Genomic DNA, 21,428 nt, shown 5'->3' with positions numbered 1-21,428 from the left:
AGCACTGCTGAGAGGGAATGAGGCACACTTTTAGGACACTAGATATGAAAGATTTAGGGGCAGAAGGGAGCATGACAACAGCCACTGGAAAGACTGCTGCCTCTGCAAGAAAGACAGCACATAAATCCTACCAAAGGCCTCAAAGTAGGGCTGTAGGTAGCAAAGGAGAAAGAAGAGACTGAAATAGGAGCAGAAAATAGACAGGAGAGGAAACAAAACGTGAAGGAAAAGATCAGCGACAGGTTTAGCATGTGTTTTTCACTAAGCGTGTTAACAGTTGCACAGACACCAGTAGGATTACCCAGGGTCTTAGGTCTCAGTCAAGTCTTGTGGACTTTAAGGGCAAAGAAAGTAATGCAGGCAAGCTGTACACTTGGGTGAGCCAGCAGAAAATTCATGCCTATGTTTTCCTTTTCCTCGGTTATTTTGATTACCCTGATTGCTCCTTGCTGTAAAGAGCAGAGCTCTCAGGAAACCAGGAAGTGTGTACGAAGCTCACCTTAGGCGTGATCTACTCAAGCACCGTTTCTGCACTTGGGTTATTTTGAAAGGTCAGATTTAATTGCAAACTGTAGATGGAGAGTATCTGTATCAAAAGGCTTCTTTTACATATTTTATTCTGTGGCATGTGAGCTTTCTCACTTCTATCAGTGATTTAGGTGGATTTTAGAGATCCTTGGTAAAGTAAAAGAGCAATTTAAACTTTCAAAAATTTTTCAAAAAGAGACGACTCCTATCTTTACACTTGCGTTTATTTTATGTATATATTTGAATGTTTTACGCCAAACAAGAGGAGTCGATGGCTTGAGTCACAGTGGCTAGCACTGGGCTGCTGGCAATAAGAGCTCCCAGTCTATCAGAAATCGCTGCCAAGGAACAGATAGTGTTTGTTTCTAGACCAAGTAGGTTGTCAGAATATTTTGTCTCATCATTTAGTCTGTCTTATCTCAAAAGTGTTGACTCAGAGCTGCCTTGAAAATATAAACTTTGGAACATCTTGAGCAGCAAGCTAATTTCCTTCCCGGCCCTGCTCTGCCATTCAGTAGCTCGCTTTGCTGGAACGCCGAGCAGCCTGGCCCCAACTCGGCACAGCCGCGGAGCACGTACGCAAGCGAAAGGTTTTACCTATTCCCAACTGCTGAATGGGACAATTTTCAGAAACAGGCTGCAAGCGGTCCTGCTGAAGTCAGGACCAGCCATGCACACAGCCAAGTACGTGCTTAACTGCTGGTTCAAAATTTTGCAGTTTCCAAATTTCTGCCTGTGCTCAGCAGTTTCTGGTTGTCTATTTTCCATTTCCTAGCCTGGTATAGGCTTAGAGTGTGTCTCTGGAGGAGGCAGTCCTCGGCTCATTGGGAACGCCATGCTACAGCTTGGGAAGACTGCTTTCATAATGTCTCAGCATTCCCAGCAGACAGCGTCTAGTATAGCCCTAAATACGTTAAAAATTTTACAACTACCCTCAGCAGCTTCTTCTACTGCTTAGCTCTTCTTACAGATAATAAAACAGAATCGAACAATAAATTAATTCTGGAAAAGCCCTGTGGCAGTGAAAGGAAACAATAAAATTCTACTCTGCTTGTAGAATTTAATAATTAAATGTATTTCAGCTGTGGAATTCCATAGCACAGTTAAAACATTAGAAGGCTGTCATTTTTAGATCCCGTGTGTTTTCAGAGTAATTTCCAGAGAATCCTGTTAAAATGGATATCGGATGCCACCAGATCATATGGGACTTCTTGAAAAAAATTAAGGCTTAAGTTTAACAAATCACTGCTATATGCACTCAACCTGAACCTTTTATTCAACTCCACTCCTGTTCAGCAGAACACATCAACGCTTTTACCTTCATACACGCAGACCGAACGAACGTCACTGGGATCCAAGCACGTGCCTAAGGGTTTGGTGCAGCTGAAGCCTAGTACTTTTCACCCCTCTTTCACTGCCTTTATCAGTGGTGCAAATTCTGCCCCTGGCTATCCGGCCATGGGCATCTGTGTCCGACTTTACTTGCGCACAGCCGGAGCTGTTGCACCTGACTTTCCTGTAACAATGCTGTTGTAAAAGAGATTTTCCTCTCCTTTGAGAAACCTAACACCTTTTTTGGTTTTACCTTGGACTGGCTGATTTTCAGCACTAGTAATCTGGCTTCTTACCATACTTACCAGCATCAGGGACTCCAGAATTACAGCACTGTAATATTGGTGAAACATCTGAAACTCCTGGCTGTGCATGCATCATCAGGTCAGCTTTGACAATAAATAACGTGTTTCTCACATTTTTCCCACTCTAGTAAGTGTTGACCATTATCAGCATCCATAAGTTGCAGTGGCAAGCTAATGCACTTTACAGCTAAGTCAGGCATATTCCAGTTTAGCCCTGCCATCTCTGACTTTATCATCAGCTACAATTCAGTCCTGGCACATGCAAGGCAGTGAACGGCTGTACTGAGAAGAACTCTGCCGGGGTGTTGTAAAGGCCCTTTTTGATTAAAGATTTCCACAGTGCTGCCAAATCCTTTTCTCTTACCCAGATACCTTGAACTCAGACTTTCAAATTAATTCCACAACTGATATTGGCAAGAAATCTCTACTGCAAGCAAAAATAAACTAACAAAATTAAAATCCTTCTCAGCCAAGCTATAGGCTATTCTTAACTAGGGTATCCTTGCACCAGTATCTTTCCTCCCTGCCACTCTTGTGAACAGTACTCCAAAAAGCAGTGACAGTCTAGAAGTTAATGCAGGTTGCTGAGTCACGAAACAGAGCTCAGGAAGGTTTGCTGAATTCCTTGTCCACCTGCTGCATGAGTACGGACTCTATCATGCAGATCAATGTCAGTACTCTCACTCCAGCAAGGTTTTTACCACCTCAAAGCTTGTATCTGATCATAAGAAGCCAGGGGAACTGTTGTCTTTGGGATGAGCTCAGCCGATAAATATCCCACCAAACACTTCCTGTGATGGCACACATCTCAGGATCAGAGAACTGCCTTGCAATTCATCCAAATTAAAGCTAATCTCTCTCACAAGACAGCAAAAAATTGTCTGTGGACAGTTTCCCCCAGAAACAATGTGAGCTTATCACTTATTTCCTCATGTTTGTGTCAAAAAGGTCTAGAGCTGTACAACCCAGTCCAGGCTGTACTCACCGTGAAGAGCATGTAACTTGACTCATATACAGGAGATCTTTCTTCACTCAAGAGGAGACAAAACCCTGGGTTTACGGATGAAGCTTTTCAGGAGTCATTTGCAATTTTGGGTGTCCTGAACAAGATGCTTCTAAGAGAACTGAGTTTCAGGAAAGGTGAGCATCTCCCCCTAAAAGGAAAAAGGAGTCTGCTGCTACCCCTCTGGCTACAGAGCTTAGGTGCGAAACTGCTCCCACCCCCTTCTGCAAGCCACAGGGAGAGTTCAAATTCCCTTTGCTGGCACCTGTGTGACTCTATTTAGTGTCTACAAATGGAGTTAAGAGGACAACGCACTCCGAACATTAATACAGCAAGATGAAACATGTCTTCAGAGGCAGCAGTTAGTGTATCGTCACACACTTCTGCATTCCTACTAGCAACAGTAAAGACAAAAAAAGGATCACAGCAGCGCTGCTATCTATGACACCAAGACGCTGCTTTTGTAACAAAACATTTGCTGAGTGAGAGCCAAGGCTGCATGAATCCAAGCCTCCATTTCAGATCTCCTAGCATGTGGCAGACCCTGAATATTCATTACCTATTAAAAGCTTTGGAAGTGTAAATTCAACCCACAATCAAGTGAACTGATTTATTCACACAGTTGAGTCATACTCATTTACAGCCTCTGACCTAAATCTACTAATTCAGCTCTAAAAAACTGGTGGTTTTTATTTTGATTTTGATAATACTGGTTGAACAAAGGTGAATATTTAAAAATTGTGCATGGCATTTCTTTCAAGCAGTGACTGACACACAGCTCAGCACCACGCTAAGCCCGACTTCCTTGCTGTTCCCAAGAAGCGGTGCTGAGACTGTTTATTTGGTATGTAGCGATCCATTTAATGGAGATTTCACAAAAATCTTCATAGGAATCAAATCAGTTCATTAATAACAGTCTCTGAAGTGCCAAGCGGGAAACATCATGGAAACCTCACCTAAAGGGAACAATAGCTCCCTCATTAATAACAGAAAGCACCACAGCCAGTTCCAGTAGTGGGGAGAATTGCTCTGTTGGGAACAATATGTTATTGGGTCTAGGATCTCCCGAGTTTTCTCCTAGGGCCAAAGTAAAATTTTCATGAGCCTCTCCTGTACTTGGGAAATAAAATCCCATTTTTAAGAATGACCTGGGCTTTTTGGAGTCACTGACTTTCAGTGGAATTAGATAAGCATCTAATACAGCAACCAGTTTTGGAGTTTATATTTAAATTGCAATCAATCAAAATTTAACCTTCTGATAGCTTCTCCCCTCCTTCCATCTGATATCCTATGACACTCCCTGCGTACACAGCTGATGTCATATACAGTCCCATGAGCTCCTGAAGGAAGAATGAGTTTTTGAAAGGTTAGTTAAAGTTAGTTCCTGTGCTGAATTGCCATCACAATCTAATTACACTGGGCACTGAGCACACACTTCTGGTCTTAAAATCGATTTTCATTCCAGGCTGGCAGTTTACTCTTAGAAATCAGTTATTGCATGTGGGCATTGTTAAGACGTACACACATACATATTCACGCGGTGCAAACACCAATGTCCTGTTTCACAGGTACGTTTCCAAAGAACCTTCTTCTTCTTCTGCCCAACTCATTCAGAGATCCACAGTTTGGTGTTGATGACGGCACACAATCAGCATTATCGACAACAGATTCTCAAAGTTAAGCGGGCGTAATGACTAACTGATTGTAAAAGGGAGAAGTTTTGACTGGTAGCAAGAGTGGGAGAGAAAACAGAGGAAAAAAAAGAGAAACTAAAGTTGAAATGGGATTATGTTAATTAGAGAAATACCTCCCATGACTGCCACACCTGCTATCCAGGAAATGACATATGCTCTTCAAACACCGCGAGCTTTGAAGTAGTTACACAGTGAGAAAAGGGAAAAAAAGGTACCAGCTCTACCAGGTCAGATCACACAGACACCTTCAAGGACTCCAAACACCCCCTTCTGGAGTCTCACTTCTTTGTATAAGATCCCCAAAACAACAGGCCAGTTCTGCACCTTTGCCTCTGCAGAAAGCGCTCCAGAAGATGCTCAGCTTGGTGTCCTTGTGGGCTCAGGAATAGCCTCTGGGGAAGCCAAGCAGAGTGAACAAAGGTCTCCCTGCAGATATCCTGTGCCATACATAAGTCTAGAAGACGAACCAGGTTTTCATATCTCATCATAAAACAATGTAAAAGAGAGAAGGGGGAAAAAAAAAAACCAAACAGACCCAATGTTTCACAGCTACTACTCATGCCAGCCATCCTTCTGCACACACAGGTATTTGAAATTTCTCTCTTCACACTCCTTCCTCAAAATACAGACACTACAGCATTTTCTTTCTGTGAGAGGAGAGTCTACACTCCTACTCTTTTCACCCTACACTGTAAATCTAGGGAAACACTGCCACAAAATAGTGCAATCTAAAACGGGGGGAAAAAAATGCAGTCAATGACAAGCACTGCATTAGGAGAAGTGCCACAGAACAGAACATATTGCTAAAAAGCCAGGGGCATTAATAAAGAGAGAAAAAAAAACAACAGCCAGTTGCAATAATCCCAGAGGTAATTTATAGCCACATTATTCCACCAACTCAAATCAATCAAGCAGGCTTTCCACCTGAAATGTTGTGTAAATCATTCATGTTTATAACCACTTAGAGCAACTCCTCTAAAGCACCATTCTCTTCCAAAAAGGTGATAATTTGCTATACCACAACTACCACTAAGTGACTATGCTCGCTTAAATTAACTGGAGCCACCCATCGCAAATCACAGGCAAGGATGAGCTCCAAACTAAAGCTGTCCCAGAAGAAGGAAGGAGTAAACAGGGAGATAATATAGTGAGGCTAGAGCATAACTCACTACTTTAAATAGTCTTCAGCAGTAACAGGCAGCCCAGACAGGGCTGGAGAGCTGTGATGTAGAATGAAAGTGGTGATTACAGTCCCTTCATTCACGTTGTGCCCCTTGAGGCATCACTGATTTTGATGTGTTAAATATCCCTATTGCACAGCGCCCCGCGGCTCCTCCTCCTCCTCATAAGCATTACCTGTCCCCAGAGAGCAGACAGAGAACAGTAATTTGGCCCAGCACGCGCCAAAGCACAGAGTATTCAAAGTGACCACCCCAAAGGAATGGCTCATACAGAAGATCACAAAGCTCTACCAGCCGCTGCACCTGCTTGCAGAGGAGCATGGTTCATGCACGCTGAGCACAAGCCAGCAGTGCCCAGAGGGATGCCTCTGCAGACCACGCTTGTCGAGTTTCTGGAAATGTATTGAGAAGATCATGGAGAAAAGAAACCTATTATTGAGAAAAGAAGTTTCATTTACAGTGGTACAAGAAAAATACAGTAAGAGAAATTACATGGGTCTGCTTACAAAGAAAAAACAATCTGTGCCCTGTACTTTTGGCTAAGTGAAAGTAATTCACAAATATTTTACCTTTTGCTGAGGTTACTTGCGTGATTGCCTAAATTAAGAAACAAATGATCTACATATCTGCCAGCATTCACACCAGGCCAGCAACTTGATATATGCCAAACTCACTGCACAATCTTTGCGTTCCTGTGCCATTTGAAAGACATCACAAGCTGGGTTAAAGCCATTCTTCCAGTCTGGCTGACAGATATCCAGAAGTCCTCTAAATTAATAGTAAAGTCAGCTGGCAAGTTGAGTACCAGGAACAGCTGTGAGGTGGCAGATTATTGATAAAGATGGTAATCTGTCACCCCAATAATGGAGTTGTCAGATATGGATGTATTCACGTGAATTCACTTCAAGCAAGTGGCACACTGACTTGTTATGGTTTGGTACGGTATCAGGGATGGGTACGACTGGGATTTGAGAAGAGGAGAATAAAAACACATCATTTAAGGTGGCAGGATTCCCACAAAGTCCAGCAGCAATGGCACTGCCTAACTTTGTTCCAGCTAATTAAAAACAGTGGACCATTGGGCTTTCTCCCTTCTTTTTTAATTCCCTCTGAAGTTTGTCCTTCTCGAGGAATATGTTTGTCATTCGTTAGTTACTTTTCTGGTTACATCTGTCCATCACCTTAGCTGCAAGAGTTAGACTTTGCATTCTAGTGCCTGACATACATAATTTATGACATATGCCACTTACCTGCTTCACACACCACTGCCAGCAAGAGGCAAAAAACAAATTAAGACTTTCACAAATGATAGTTTTCAACAACAGCCTGTTCAAACCAATTTCATTCTCTAAACAAGACATATTGGACTGTCTGATCAAAAGCAAATATCACAGAGCTTTCCAGTAAACATGGCCAACCAAGCAGAAGAGCTTGCATTTGGCAAAGGACACGCACGTCCCAGGTGAGAAGGCAGGATGCAGTTTTCCTCAGTGGAAACTTCCATGACTTGTAATTGCTCAATAAGAAGAGCAAAACTGCCACTTTCAAAGTCCCTTTCAAGATGTGTCCCAAATCACTCCTCAATTTTCTATTTTCAAACAATCCTAAAGAGAAATGAAGGATGAAACACCAAATTTACTCTTCACACTGGAGGCTAAAATTCACAAGTTTCACTAATGTCTGACTGCAGTCAGAAACTTCATTTGCTCAAGACCAGGCACTAAGGGAATGATCAGGCAACCCTGACCCCAGGCTGTGGTAAGCAATAGCCAAAGAAACAAACACTCATGAGCCAAAATCAGACAGTTCTTGTGTTCTTTCTTATGATGCTGTTGAAAACTACTCCAGCTTTCTGCACAAATTCATGAAAAATTCACATACTTCCTACCATAAAAATTTTATGCTTTTAACAACAGGAGTGGACACAGAAGTTTGGGGTTGTGAAACGAGTTGCCAAAGCTTACAGAGCATATCTGTGGCAGAGTTAGGATACTCTGATTTGGAACGGCTTGGTCTACAATGGGTTTTCACAATGAAAGTAGCAGCAAAACTCCTGCAGTCAGGCATTCAAAAAAGAAGAAACGCTATCAAACTTTGCAGCTCTTTTTTAGATCAAGGTGAACGTACTGCTCCAGAGCACTCTCTGTATCACATTATCTTTAGCTCTCCCAGCAGCACTAGGCTTCCCCCAATTCAAGGACCTCAACAAAATCAGTAGGCCAGTACAGCAGCTCTTCAGCACTATATTTCCCTGAGACCCCCTCTAATAACAAATGCAAAACTCCTCTACTGTTCTGCAAAGCTATCCAAGCTGCTGACTACTGACAAACATTAATTTACTGCACCACGGGAACATGTGTATTCACTTAAAGTTGTTGTGTACACATCTGAAGAACAGTGCAAGTCCAGGATCCAATTGTTATTACACGCATGCTTCAGACTGAATTCCCAAGTCAGGGCCCTAGCTCAGTACAGCACCTCCATCAACCTCTGAAGTCCAGGGACCTGTGTCAAAGTCGCTGCTCAGGGCTGTCCCTCAATTCACTAAGCACAACTCTGCTTTGGACAGAATCGGTCTATCAAATTAGCACTTTGTGCCCAGGCACAACCGGAGCCAGCGGTGCCTGGATCTGGAAGAAAGCACAAGGTTGTATGTCTGTCGATTGTTATGGAGGCTGCATAAAGCCTGAAATAGCACTATATAAAAATTACGCTCCCATAAAATACATTTTTATGTGATACAAGGCTGCTTGGCTCCCACTCTCACACATCAGTCTCATGACCCTAAAGGGTCAAACACGCTGGCCCAGCCAGCCAACGCGAGGCCAGCTTGACGAGGCCGTCAACAATCCCATGGCTGCATTGCATGCCCAGATGCATCACTGAACACAACAGCTGCCATCTTGGCCAACCTACCCAGTGACCAAACCAGGGACCTCAAGAGCAAAATGCCTAGATGGAGCAACTATAGGCTCCTGTCTTCTCCAAGCTGGATGCAAAGAAGGTCTGTTCCACACCACTGACCACAAGACAGAGCTTGGTCTGTCACATGGGGGCATCAAAAACAAGTGAACTAAAGAACCAGCAAGGATCTAGTCTTTACTACTAGGATGTAGCCCATCACGTGCTCTCAGTGCTCTACTCAGAGAGGTGGGATATCGCCGTTTGGTCCCTCGTGGGAACAGGTGACCCAGTTACTCTGTGACAGATAGCAGAAGCACAAGGCATGCATGTCACCAGCTTCCCCACACTGTTCAAAGGATGTGAACATTTGGAGAGGTCATTTATGTAAATAAAAAGAAGAGGAGTCTGGCAATTGGAAAGCGGCAAATCCTATGGTCAAATCCTGATCTCCCAGCAATGGTTGCATCCCTGATTTCAATGGCATCAGGACTGCTTGGGCCAAACTCTGCCAAACCGACTCTCACTGATGCAGCTAGAAGTCCCAGTGGGGAATGACAGCAAAATCTCTCTCTTAGTACACCCCCTTCCCTTTCATTAGCACCCCCCTCCTCGGAGCACACTGCATTCCTCGGCCGCCTGCAGCCAGCTTCCGAGCAGACACTATTGTATTTGGACACAATAGCGCACAAATCCTGCACACAAGAGGCTCCTGCAATGAAATTCTTATAATGAGAGTCCTGCAGCTGTCTCCTGTTCTGAACAGTTGATAACACTGAAAAATGTGGCCTTAGTGCCTTTACTGGAAAATTCTATACTACTTTATGGCAACAGAATATACTACTGCACAGGGAGAAAAGGGTAAGTACCAACCATTGCAAAATGCCTCTGTGTTGACATCTTTGTGGCATTTCACCTTCTGACTTGATATTAGCTACTGCATCCTAACATCATACGGTTTAATGGGGTAAAATATGTTCAACTGATTGTATAGTCACTTGCTACACAAACAGTGAAATCAACAATATTTTGGGATAGTTTCTCAAATCTATTAATACCCTGGAAACATACGGACAAAGCTGTTTGTATCTGTGTGTTTAGGTTTTTTATCATAACAACAGAAGTGTCATTGAGAAAGAATATCCCATATTCCCAAAGCCATCTGGATCCCATCAGGGGGTCAGTTCATCAGGAGGTGGATGGAACGACACCACAATATTTTGGTTGAAACCCCTCATCCCACCAGGCTAATGGTCTATCTACTCCAGAAGAGACAGTTCGGGTACCCCTCTATCAGATTTCAGGAAACCTAGAGACAGTCTCTAGCATCTCCAAGCTTTTCACTTGATCCCATAACACCATAATGCCCTCATAGCTATACCAAAAGTAAATCATCAAAGCAGTTTTAAAATGTAAAGAATATATCATTTTTTTCCAGGTCTGTGTCCTGTTTATTGATCCTGTCTCCTCTGCAACATTTTGACCTCACAGTTCACTGTTGTCACTCAGTTTAAGGCAGAACATGCTGCAGAACCGAACAGGCCTCAAGGCTTAGGAAGGAGCCCTATTATTTTTGGTTTTAACTGCACTCAAAACATGAAAACAACATTTATAGTTACATGGAAACACTTGCATTCTCTCCAAGTAAGGCCCTTTAATTATATCTTGAGTAGAAAGGAACGAAGATGTACTACATACTGCTTTGTTTACACTCACACTGCTGTTGTAAAACCATATGTTACTGTACTAGAGATTGTGCCTGATGCTTCTGGTTATCATTCATCTACTTAATCACACCCTGCGCTGAGTTAACTGTGTTCAGTGCACTGAGGGGTATTTATTCAGCAGCGTATGCAGGTATCTAGGTCTGAGATCATGCGTGCCTCCCGAAGCACTGCGTACTTTAAGAATGGTTAGAATTCATTTCTAGCTCTTGAGCAGACAGTCTGATTTAGTTTGGTTATCTTACAAAGTAAAAATTCAGGATTATAAAATGCTTGTGAACATTTAGCATTAGAATGAGACAAAATTAACAGGAAACAATATTGTCAATTGCACAGAGAATAACAAAATCCTATTTACTTATCTAAACATTATGAGGCAATTGATTTTGTATCCACTTTGTTGCTATAAAAGTGCTGTTGCAGAGTATCAGTGAATTGTGCTAAATTGCCGGTAACTGCAATTTAGAAACCAGGAGTAATTATATTGGGGACCATCTCCACAAATACTGTAAGGCACTGGCTTGTCCCTCCCTTCCAAGATTTACCCTTCCTTGCAGCAGTTTTGCATAACTCACTTCTCAGAGCTTAATCATATTAGAGGAAGAAAATCAGCATGTGCTAGAAATCTGAAATCCTCCCCAGGATTTGCAAGAGCAAATTTCTGGAGAACATGCAGGCATATCACAGCCAAAGAATACCAATTTTACAACTTAACAGCATGGAGAATCAGGCATGGGGAGGAAAAAAAGGAGAAAAATTTACATAGAAAATATCCAGTCCTGCTAGGCAGCTGAATGCTTTAACTCCACGAATCACGTACACTGCCTTCAATACTGTACAGAAAGGATGCAGTACTGTCCTCTACGCCCAATCCACATACCAACTTTTTCCTTTACTTTTGCATTTAATCGTAAGACAACACAATACCACTGTAGCTATACTAAAAGCAAACTCCGAAGCAGCTCTAAAACACAGGTCATTTAAATAAGAACACCAAGAATTGCTATTAAAATCGTTTGTCCTTCCTTTAGCCCTTAACAAGAACTCACTATTTCTGCTCACTGGCTTGTATCCCAAAATACAGCAACAATCAATTCTTAACTATACACGTAACCCCCTCTCAGAGCTCTTACCATAGAAATGCAAACCTATTGCATAACAAACCTACAGCTTCTCCATAACAATGCCGCAGAAAATGTTTGATTAACAGTGAGGAATAAGCTTGCTTTATGTCAGGTGTTTGGAAATACATGCTTCGTTTTAGGATACACCAAGAGGTTACTTTAAACATACTGCACTGCTAGTTTGTATTGAATTAGGAAGGCTACAGCAACCGGACCTTGACTAATCCATAATCTCCTAAGTACCCCACCGTACCATTTCTGAACTGCATTTTTTCCAAGTCGTTCTAAATGATATGAAATAACTGGGTCATTAGCAAATTAGTTTTAAGGAGTATAAATGTGCAGCAGCCTCGGTGTTTCCCAGAGAACACTGTCACATAGGAGTTCTCTTTGTATCCTCATTACATCTAGGCAAGTATTTTATTTGTTCTTACAGCAATTATTTCCAGGAAAAGTAGAGAAGAAAGAAGCCATAACTCTTTTCTGCCTCCGTCCTGAGAATAGCAGTATCACTTCCTCATGGTCTAAACTCTTCCTTTAATGTCTCAGTGCCAAAGTCTTTTTTTCTCCATGCATGCAGGTAAGGCCAGGGTATACTGCACATTAGCAGAGGCAATGAACCATCTCTGCCATCACACACACTGACGGAAATTTGCAGCGAGTCCATTCAGCTCTGTGGTGCAACTCTGAACTGCACCACTACAGCTGGGAGAAGCTGAAATTCACCCAGACCATTCAGAAAGACTCCAGGTTGTTACGCAGTGAAATTACACCCCTCCTGCTCCGTACAGGAGAAGCCAGTCACGGAGTGGCTCCAACAGAAGGGCTGTGTTTAGAGCCTGACTCCATCAGGTGTCCCTGGGAGACATCTGAGGGCAAGTCAGATGGAGCATGGGTGTCAGGACTGTCTTTAAACACAGCCAGCAGCCCCGATGTATTATTTAGGCAGCATCCGAGGATAAAACCTTTAATTACAGCCCAGGATGTGGATATCCATCAAATGGAAGCAACTAAAATCTAATCGTTTCTTTTAGCCAGAAAGTTTTGTTTGTTCACACGAAATGTGTGTACTCATTTTCAGCTACTTCTGTTCTACACCACTGGCAAAACATTGACTTCAAGTGAGAGTTATTATCACTCACAAGAATAGTTGATGTTGGTCTATAGGTTTCATTAGCTGCTCAGGTTCTCTCTCAAATTGGATATTGTTTCAAGCTGATGAGCTTTGTTGATCTTACCATGACAAAGATTTTCGTCTAAGCACCTGTATGGTCTGTACCCTTCCAAAAGGCGATTACATCTCTCAAAAAGAAGCAGTCAACATGTTTAGCGTATTTTACTGATTGCTGAAAACGGAATGTAGAGTTTAAATAGAATCTGGTGTAATGAAACATCAACTGGCACTACCCTGAAATACACATTCACACAATCCACTGCCAGAACTGGGGCTCGCCGAGCGTGTCGCTCACAACGCTTCGAGACACATTGGCTGCTAGCGCAACTATTTTCCCAGTGAAAGGGAACCAGATGGCGAGTGACTCTTGGCATTTCCCAGCGCAACGTGAAGTGTTTCTTTAGCTAGTGACTACATGCCATCCAGCCATGTCGCTTAGGAAACAGCCCTTCACGTCTCCACATCTCCCCACAAACAGCAGAGAGATCATTCAGCAGGGAAGCAGGGCCCGAGCCAGCCTGCTGCTTTTAAGCACTGAATGAAACGTCTCAGCTAGGAGCTTCTGTTGTCAGCAGGGATAGAGGCACCTCTGAAGGAAGAAGTTGATCCTAGGGACCTGTTACACCCTCTGGGTGTGTGTTTGCTCATCGGTGACAACAGAGGAAGATTTAGACGCGCCAGTTAAGCACCTACAGCCAGGCAGGTGAGGTGGGATGAACACAGGCCAAAATGCCAACATGCTTAGAAATACGAGACGTTCCACAACTACTTGTCACAGACCAGCAGGGCTCGATGGCTGGCCTGGTCTGCTGATACTTCGGGCACCAAAGCAGGAGTCCAGTGAGCTGATTCTGCTCCTGGCTCTGCCAAATTACCACAGTCCAAGACATTTCTGCCTCCGGTTGAGCTACACGTGCTGCAGGGCAGGGGCTTCCTTTTCTCTGTGGTTGTATCAGCACAGGTGAAGTCTGGGGTTGCTGCAGAATCAGTGCTAAGAACCAAGTCCTGAACAGACAAGAAGATCACGACTCCAAGCTCTTTAATGACAGTGGGTAAAGAGACAAAACCATTTTGGGTTGGCCCAATGTTAAAAACAACAACAACAAAATTCTACAGCATAAAAGCAAACTTGCTAGAAGTGTTTCCACAGCTAAAGCAACAGACCTGAACAGCTGCTCTGAGACAAATGCTGGTCCTCTGCTGCAGGATCTCAGTGACCATGTAGCAGCAAGAAGATTTCAGTGTGCATGAGAAAGGCAGATAGGAATGAGGTACAATGGTGATGATGGGGTCTTAAAGAAGAGCAAAGCAGTCATATTACTAGAAACAGAGGCCTCAAAAGCCCACTAGAGCAGTAGAAAAGTAAAATAGTAAAAAAAAAGTTAAGCAGATATGTTCATTTTTATTATTTTTGAATCTGCTGGTGAGGGTTGTTTTGCTCAGACAGAAAGCTGCTGCCTTGCTGCAACATTTTGCCTTAGGGCAGTTTTCAGACAGTTGCTAATCTTTCAGGAATGATAAATTTCATCACTTTGACCACATATGTGCACACACACATCAAAAAAAGAAGAAAAAAGGAAATGGAAAGAAAAAGCAGAAAGGGCCAAATGCCCTACACAGCCCAAGCCACAAGCCCAAGTGAAGTTAATATTAAGAATTTATAGACTCTAAACTTCGGATGGCTCTGGCTCTGGGAAGGTAGACAAGAGGTCAAAGTCTGCGTGTATCAGGCTGGCACAACTAAACTGGCAAATACTCTCTCATTTCATAAACATAACCCAGGGCTACTGCTAACGAGTATCAAAATTATTCAGGCCACAATGCTACAAAATAGATCTTTCCTGTGGCCAGGTGAATGACGCAAACAGAAGGGGCAAAAAACTTGCATGTAAGGGTCAATCAATCTTTCACTGATGCCAAAGGAAGATTTCTCTTGAATGTAAAGGGAGTTGAGCTGGATCAGGCCCAGAAAGTATAGCATGTTTAAATGTACAGTTGGTTTTCAGTGAAATCAAATATGTTCTAACGTGGAAATATATTGTTCCGACACTGTCAGTTACAACTGAAGAAAATGCAAAAGGATGAATTTCTCATCACTGGTAATTTCTCTGGCACCTGCCCAGTCAGCCAAGCCCCTCTTGAAACCTAGATCCCACAGCTCGCAACTGACTCTTTTCTACTACCAACATTATCGAGACTGCCAGTTTCCTCTTCCTCCCTGTTCCATTTAAGCATTTTCGAGTGTACTCCAATTCACTCTAAGCTTATGAGACCACCACCCGAATCCTTCTACAGACCTTGCAAAACTTGCTCTTCTCTCAAAACGTTATAGACTTGTAAGACCAAGAAGAATTACTATGATCATCAGAGCTGTCCTGCTGCAAAACAGCCCATGGAATTTCACCAACCCTCCTCAGGGCTGCGAGAGAAAACCACTGATCTGCCCCCAAATAAATGCAAAAAGCAATCCTGATGCAAATACCCTCCATGAGTTTACACAAAATTATACAACTTACCAAGAGACAAAGTCAGAAATCAATAAAGCGCTCTGCTATTACTCATTTCTCCTCCTTATTTTGCTGGTTAAAACAAGTAACTCTAGCTTCTCATTAAGAAAATGTTCAACAGACCTGTGACTATCTGCAAGCAATAAGCCTTCTGTCTCCTTGTCTTCTGATTTCATTCACAAGCTGCGTTTCATTACCAGTGGTGAGCCAAAAATGAGTAATTTGCTCTGACAATTACTGTGAATTCAGCCTGGTGTTGCTGCCTGCTTGGCATCCCTTTATAAACTACCTCTTTATAGGCCCCTCACGTTATTTTGTTTTATTGCACTTTAAGAGGTCTGAACTGCTAATCCTCCGACCAGCTTTCTGAACCCCACTCTCATCCAGACCCCTCAACTGCTGAGGCATTTTGTGAAGCATCAAACAGTTAAGTGCAACATCCTGAGAGGTCTTCCAGGGAAAGCGAGTGTTTCTTGCTGCTTCATTTGGTCAGAGCTACAACCCTTTACTGAATCATTTAAGGGAACCGTTTCAAACCAAATGCATGTCATTGCCCTCACAGATACCGGCCTGAGCCCCACTCTCGTTTACGCCGATCTCACAGACCTACAGTGGTCCAACCGATGTAACGGCTCCAGCGAGACCAGTACAGATTTACGCTGTGTCACTGACGGGCCGGATGGGGTCCTGGCTTCCAGCCGATCACCTGGAGGTTTTGCTACGTGTCTGGACTGGTGCTCGGGGGATAAAGCGCTGCCGTGCCTCACCGCGGCTCCTGATCGCGCCCCGTGTTCTCAACGCCGAGCAGGCCACGGCGGGGACAGCGCCTCGCCCCGCGCTCAGGCGGTCCTCAGCGCCAGGGACTCGCTCCCAGCGAGCCACAAACCCCGTTATCCCGCTACGGACGCAGTCCAACCGCGGTGGAGAAAAACCGTGCCTTGGCCAGGACAAAAACACCTCACCGAGAGGCCAAAAGCTCCCTCCGGGGCTGGCGGGGGGGGGGGGGGGGGGGGGGGAGTCGCGGCCCAGGAGGGGGCCACGCACCCGGGAGCCGGACCAGCCTGGGGGCCCTGAGGGAAAGGGGGGTTGGGGCCGTCCTGGGGGGCTCTGGGCTGCCCTAAGGGGGGGCAGGGATGCCTTGGGGGGGCGGGGACACTTTGGGGAGCTCGGGGGGGGCCTGAGGAGGGGGTCGGGGCCGCCTTGGGGGGTCCTGAGGGGCCTCCGGACCACCTGAGGGTAGGGGGGGCCCTTGGGGGCTTCGGGTCCCCTGAGGGAAGGGGGGTCGGGGCCGCCTTGGGGGGCTCCTGAGGGAAGGGGGGGGTCGGGGCCGCCTTGGGGGGCTACGGGGGTCCTGAGGGAAAAGGGGAGGTCGGGGCCGCCTTAGGGGGGCTCCAGACCCCCTGAGGGAAGGGGGAGTCGGGGCCGCCTTGGGGGGCTCCGGGTCCCCTAAGGGAAGGGAGCAGGGGGGCCCTGAGGGGCTCCAGGCCCCGGGGGAAGGGGGCCGGGCCGCCCCTGGGGAGGACCCCGAGGCGCCCCGGGGAAGGGGGCTCCGGGCCGCGCCGAGGGCAGCGGGAGGCGGGTCGGGTCGGGCCGGGCCCGGCGGCAGGGGGGCGGTCGCGCCCCGCTCACCTCCTCGCCTTGGCCGAACTGCAGCCCCAGCGCGACGAAGTGCTCCACCCGGATGAAGCCGTCCGCATCCTCGTCGCACACGTCGAAGACCTCCTTGAGCCTCCGCAGGAAGCGCAGCAGGCTGCCCGGCTCCATCGCGGGCGTCAGCGGGCGGCCGGCGAGGCGGAGGCGGCCGCGGCCGCAGCAGCCATGATCGCCCGCGCCTCCAGCGGGCGCGTGACGACAGCGCGGGAGCGGCGGCGGCGGCGAGAGGGGCGGCGGCGGGGCGAGGGAGACGGAGGCAGGCAGGGAGCGAGGGAGGGAGCGAGGGAGAGGGAGAACAATGGGGCGCAGCCGGCGGGGCGGGGCCGCCGCCAGGGGGCGCCGCGCTGAGGGGAGAAGCGGCGCGAGGGGGCGGGTGAGAGGGGACACGGGGGGGCGAGGGGAGACGGGGGGGTGAGAGGGGAGACGGGGGGGTGTGAGGGGACATGGAGGTGTGAGGGGAGACGGGGGGTGAGGGGAGACAGGGGGGTGAGGGGAGACGGGGGGCGAGGGGACATGGAGGTGTGAGGGGAGACGGGGGGTGAGAGGGGACACGGGGGGTGAGAGGGGACACGGGGCGAGGGGACATGGAGGGGTGAGGGGAGACAGGGGGGTGAGGGGAGACAGGGGGGTGAGAGGGGACACGGGGGGGTGAGGGGAGACAGGGGGGTGAGGGGAGACAGGGGGGTGAGGGGACACGGGGGAAAGGTGAGGGACATGAGGGGGTGAGGGGAGACGGGGGGGTGAGGGGACACGGGGGGGAGGTGAGGGGACACGGGGGACAGACCCTTCGCTGCTGTGCGAGTCTGTCCTCCTCCCCCCCACCCCAAACAAGACACCGGCCACACCACGGTCCCTCCTGAGAAAGAGCCGTGCACCAAGAGGCCTGGACTAGGGGGAGAAGGGGAGCGCGTGGAGAGCTCGGGGGCGGCTGGGGAGGAGGAGGAGGAGGAGAAGCGAAGCTTCCTCCCCTCCCTGACACCCAGGCGAGCGGGCAGAACCCAACGGGCCGTCTCACCGCTGGGTTGGGCTTAGGGCAGAGGCTGCTCATCCGCGCTGTCCTGAGGCCTAGCTGGTAACGAAGGGATGCCCCTGCCATCGCACGGTTTCTCATTAAACCCTTCACAACCGCTGTTGCAAGCCTGGGTCTTAATTTGATCTCTCTGCTCTGTCCCTTATCTTTCTCAGATCACTTTTTAAGCCATGAGCTGCCAGGGAGAGGACAAGGAAGGAGCCTGGTTCCTGCCTCAGTCCGGGAACGTCAGGGCAGCACCTCGTGGAGGAAGGAGCACAGCTCAGGCTTAGGTACGTGCTGCCTCCACCAGGACTTCTTCCCCTGGTAGCACCGTGGGTGCTGAGCACAAGCGACCACCCCATCACTGCGTGATGCTGCGTAGCTGATTGATAAAGTTGTCCACCTAAAATGGCAATGAAAGGTTCCGTCAAGTGCAGGTTTTGAACTGAGACGGTAGCCATCCATTTGCTTCTGGTAATGAGAGGTCAATCTGACCCTTAGCAACCCTGAAAATCCCCTAATTAAAGCCAGCCAGTCAAATTCTTCCCTTTTCTAGGAATCAGAAGTAGTGTTCTCCTCAGGAAGTTATGTTTCTTTGAATACACGTTTCTCATCCCTTTTATGTGCAAATTCAATGTTCAGGAAGAGGCTGACTTGACAGCCCTGTGGGCTGTGAGTCAGTTGTCAATCCACAGCACAGTGAAGCACACGCTGTACTAGCAGTACAAGCTCCTCACATATCCACCCTTAGTCACAGAAATAAGGAGTTAGGTTCAGAGCCCCTGCCACCTTGACCTTCCTTTAATTTTACAACAAATATAGAAGAGTTCTCCTGTTCCCTTACTGATGTACGAGAGGGACTTTCCAGACTGGAAGAAACTCGGCAAAGTGCAGAGATCAGATCAGACCCTTGGGAAGCAAAGAATTTATGAAGAGATGTGAAGATGAAGGAGATCTGAAAGAGAAAAAGGAAGCAAAGCTTTTGATCAGCAAACCTCTGCGAAGTTGTCTGGTTAGAGCAGGATTCTCAGATGTGAGAACATTTAGCTTTTATCTCAGGACAGGTGAACATATCTTCAGGTTATATGGGGATTGAGCTTAGGAGACCCCGCAGTGGCACCCATTGAAAGTACTCAAAAATTTATATGCTGGTAGCACTCAGAGCTGTGGAAAGCATACCTACATGGACTCAGCTACTGTTAGTCTATCTCCTCTGAAGTGGAATTTAACCCCTTCAGAGCACATCTGTCCTTGTTCACTCAGGTTGTCTTAGATTGCCCCTTGGCACCATCTGACTCATCCTTCTGTATTCAGAGGGCAGCTGTACAGTCCCAGATGGGGAGTGGAGTCACACTTAGTATTCTGAAGAAAAAAGGAATAGTTTTTCCTGTTGGTCTTGATCAGAGGAGAAATTCCTGCACCTGAGAGGAGCCATGTTCTCTGTCTCATTGACTCTAGTTAATTCTGACCATCTGTGTTGTGCTGGAGGAAGAAGGAACTTGGACCGTAAGTGGAAGTAAGTGGCAACATAGGTTTGGACCAAACCTACCAGCATTAAAATCTGTGTCCATCTTGCATTATTTGTAAGAAAAAGAGAATAAAACAAGCTTCAGGAACAGATGCAATAGTTTGGGGAGCTAGTACGGAAATCTGAGAACTGCCACACACAGCTTGAATGCCAGAGGGCTCTGGAATAAAGCTGATAGAGCTGAAGAGGCTGTAGAAGCTGTCATTGTAGACAGCTGAATATTATGAGCAAAGATCTGAGAGCTGGGAGATGATGTGACAGTGACACAGGAGAACTGGAATGTGAGATGCTGTCAATAAAGGTCTAGGATCTGAAAGCTGGGAGTGCCCAAAACGTGCTAAGTTTGGGACATGGAGCTGAACATGTGCCACGCTCACTTGCTGGGCAATTGCACTGGCAAGGTACAGCGCATGAGGCTGAATCAAGGGGAAGGTCATTACTGTCAGTAGTTGCTGACAATTGTTGCTCCTTGCTGATCTCCGCTTCTCCAGTTCTCAGTAGGATGTCTGCTAGTACCAGTGGGCTATTTTTCCTTACCAATATATCAAAATTGTTGTTTAATAAATCAGAGATGCTTGACAACTTCATTTCAATTGTACCTATGTGGAGAAAATATTTTACATGCTGTAAATCCTGTTTCTGAACTTGAATGATTTGTGGTGGTGCTGCCATATTTGCCTGTTCAGAGTAGTTTGAGAGGAAATATTTCGTTGAAAGCCGCAGGCCACGGATGGCATTTGCAGGATTTCATTACAATCAGCTGCTTTTCCATCAATGTCACTTCCACTTATTTAGCAAATTGTAATCTGGTGTCAGAAACAGCACATAAGGACTGCATTCCCCAAGGCTGATGACCTTATCTACAATTCTGGTTGCATTCCAACATACAGTAAGCAACATCCCGAGACCCAGCCTCTCGTACAGCTTCATAGCACGAATCCTCTTTCCAATATACATAATATCACCCTCACTGAATATTTGCCTTCTAATTGTAACTTTTAATACATTTTGAATAAAGTCCTGTTTCCAGTCAACAAATGTTGACTGATTAGCAACACACAGATATGCTTTGGTCTCCTGGTCTTTAAGTGGCTCTTTTAATCACTATAACTTTTCATTAGTTGGATCTTCTCTTTGATCTTAAGTGTCATGAACAACAAGTAACAGGCAACAAGAAATAGCTTATTACTACTCCTATTCTGGCTGCAAATTTAAAAAATTACCTAAGAGGTAATGAAGTTTTCTCAGGCTAGATTAAATAGCTATGGCACAGAAACAAGATACTTGAATTTCACTGCCATTTTCCCCAATCTTTTTTCTATTTTAACAAGTTAACTTTAACGAAAAAAAATCAGCAAATTTGGGGAAAATGTTTCAACAAGCAGAAGTCTTCCTTGGAGATTTTCTTATCACTAAAGGACCTAATCTTGTAAAGGTTTATGTACTGAGTTTTACATAGTATATATGAATTGTCTTGTTTGATATCAACAGCACTCCTACCAGATTATGAACTTAAGCATATGCATGAGTCTCTGCAGGATCAAAGGCTAGATAAGCTCAACTAGGCAGCTAGCTGCCGTTACCTCAGCAAACACTGCAATGCCTTACGTGTTTCTTCTTAAAACACATGTACTACCTTCAGAGACACTAGTGAAAAAAATTAAGCATAGGCAGAGGATATGCCATTTGAAAAAGAAGAGTGTGTCTAAATACACATGACAATGTGGAATTATATGGTCTGGTTAAAACAACAAGCTAATTT

At 45.9% G+C, this 21,428-nt stretch overlaps 1 protein-coding gene across 1 annotated transcript in view; it reads right to left on the bottom strand.

Annotated features, from left to right (window-relative positions):
* The window catches only part of RAB11FIP4 (RAB11 family interacting protein 4), a 124,407-nt gene extending 107,161 nt beyond the window's left edge, over nt 1-17,246 (bottom strand). Inside the window, exon 1 of the mRNA XM_067308478.1 lies at nt 17,103-17,246. Coding sequence (XP_067164579.1) covers nt 17,103-17,237 — 135 coding nt within the window. The 5' untranslated portion in view covers nt 17,238-17,246. The remainder of the gene's footprint in view (nt 1-17,102) is intronic.
* Nucleotides 17,247-21,428: the final 4,182 nt, after the last annotated feature.

This window comes from Apteryx mantelli, chromosome 19, assembly GCF_036417845.1.
Source record: "Apteryx mantelli isolate bAptMan1 chromosome 19, bAptMan1.hap1, whole genome shotgun sequence".
Lineage (NCBI taxonomy): Eukaryota > Metazoa > Chordata > Aves > Apterygiformes > Apterygidae > Apteryx > Apteryx mantelli.
The sequence above is the reverse complement of the archived record's forward strand: the minus strand, read 5'-3'. Positions and strand labels throughout refer to the sequence as shown.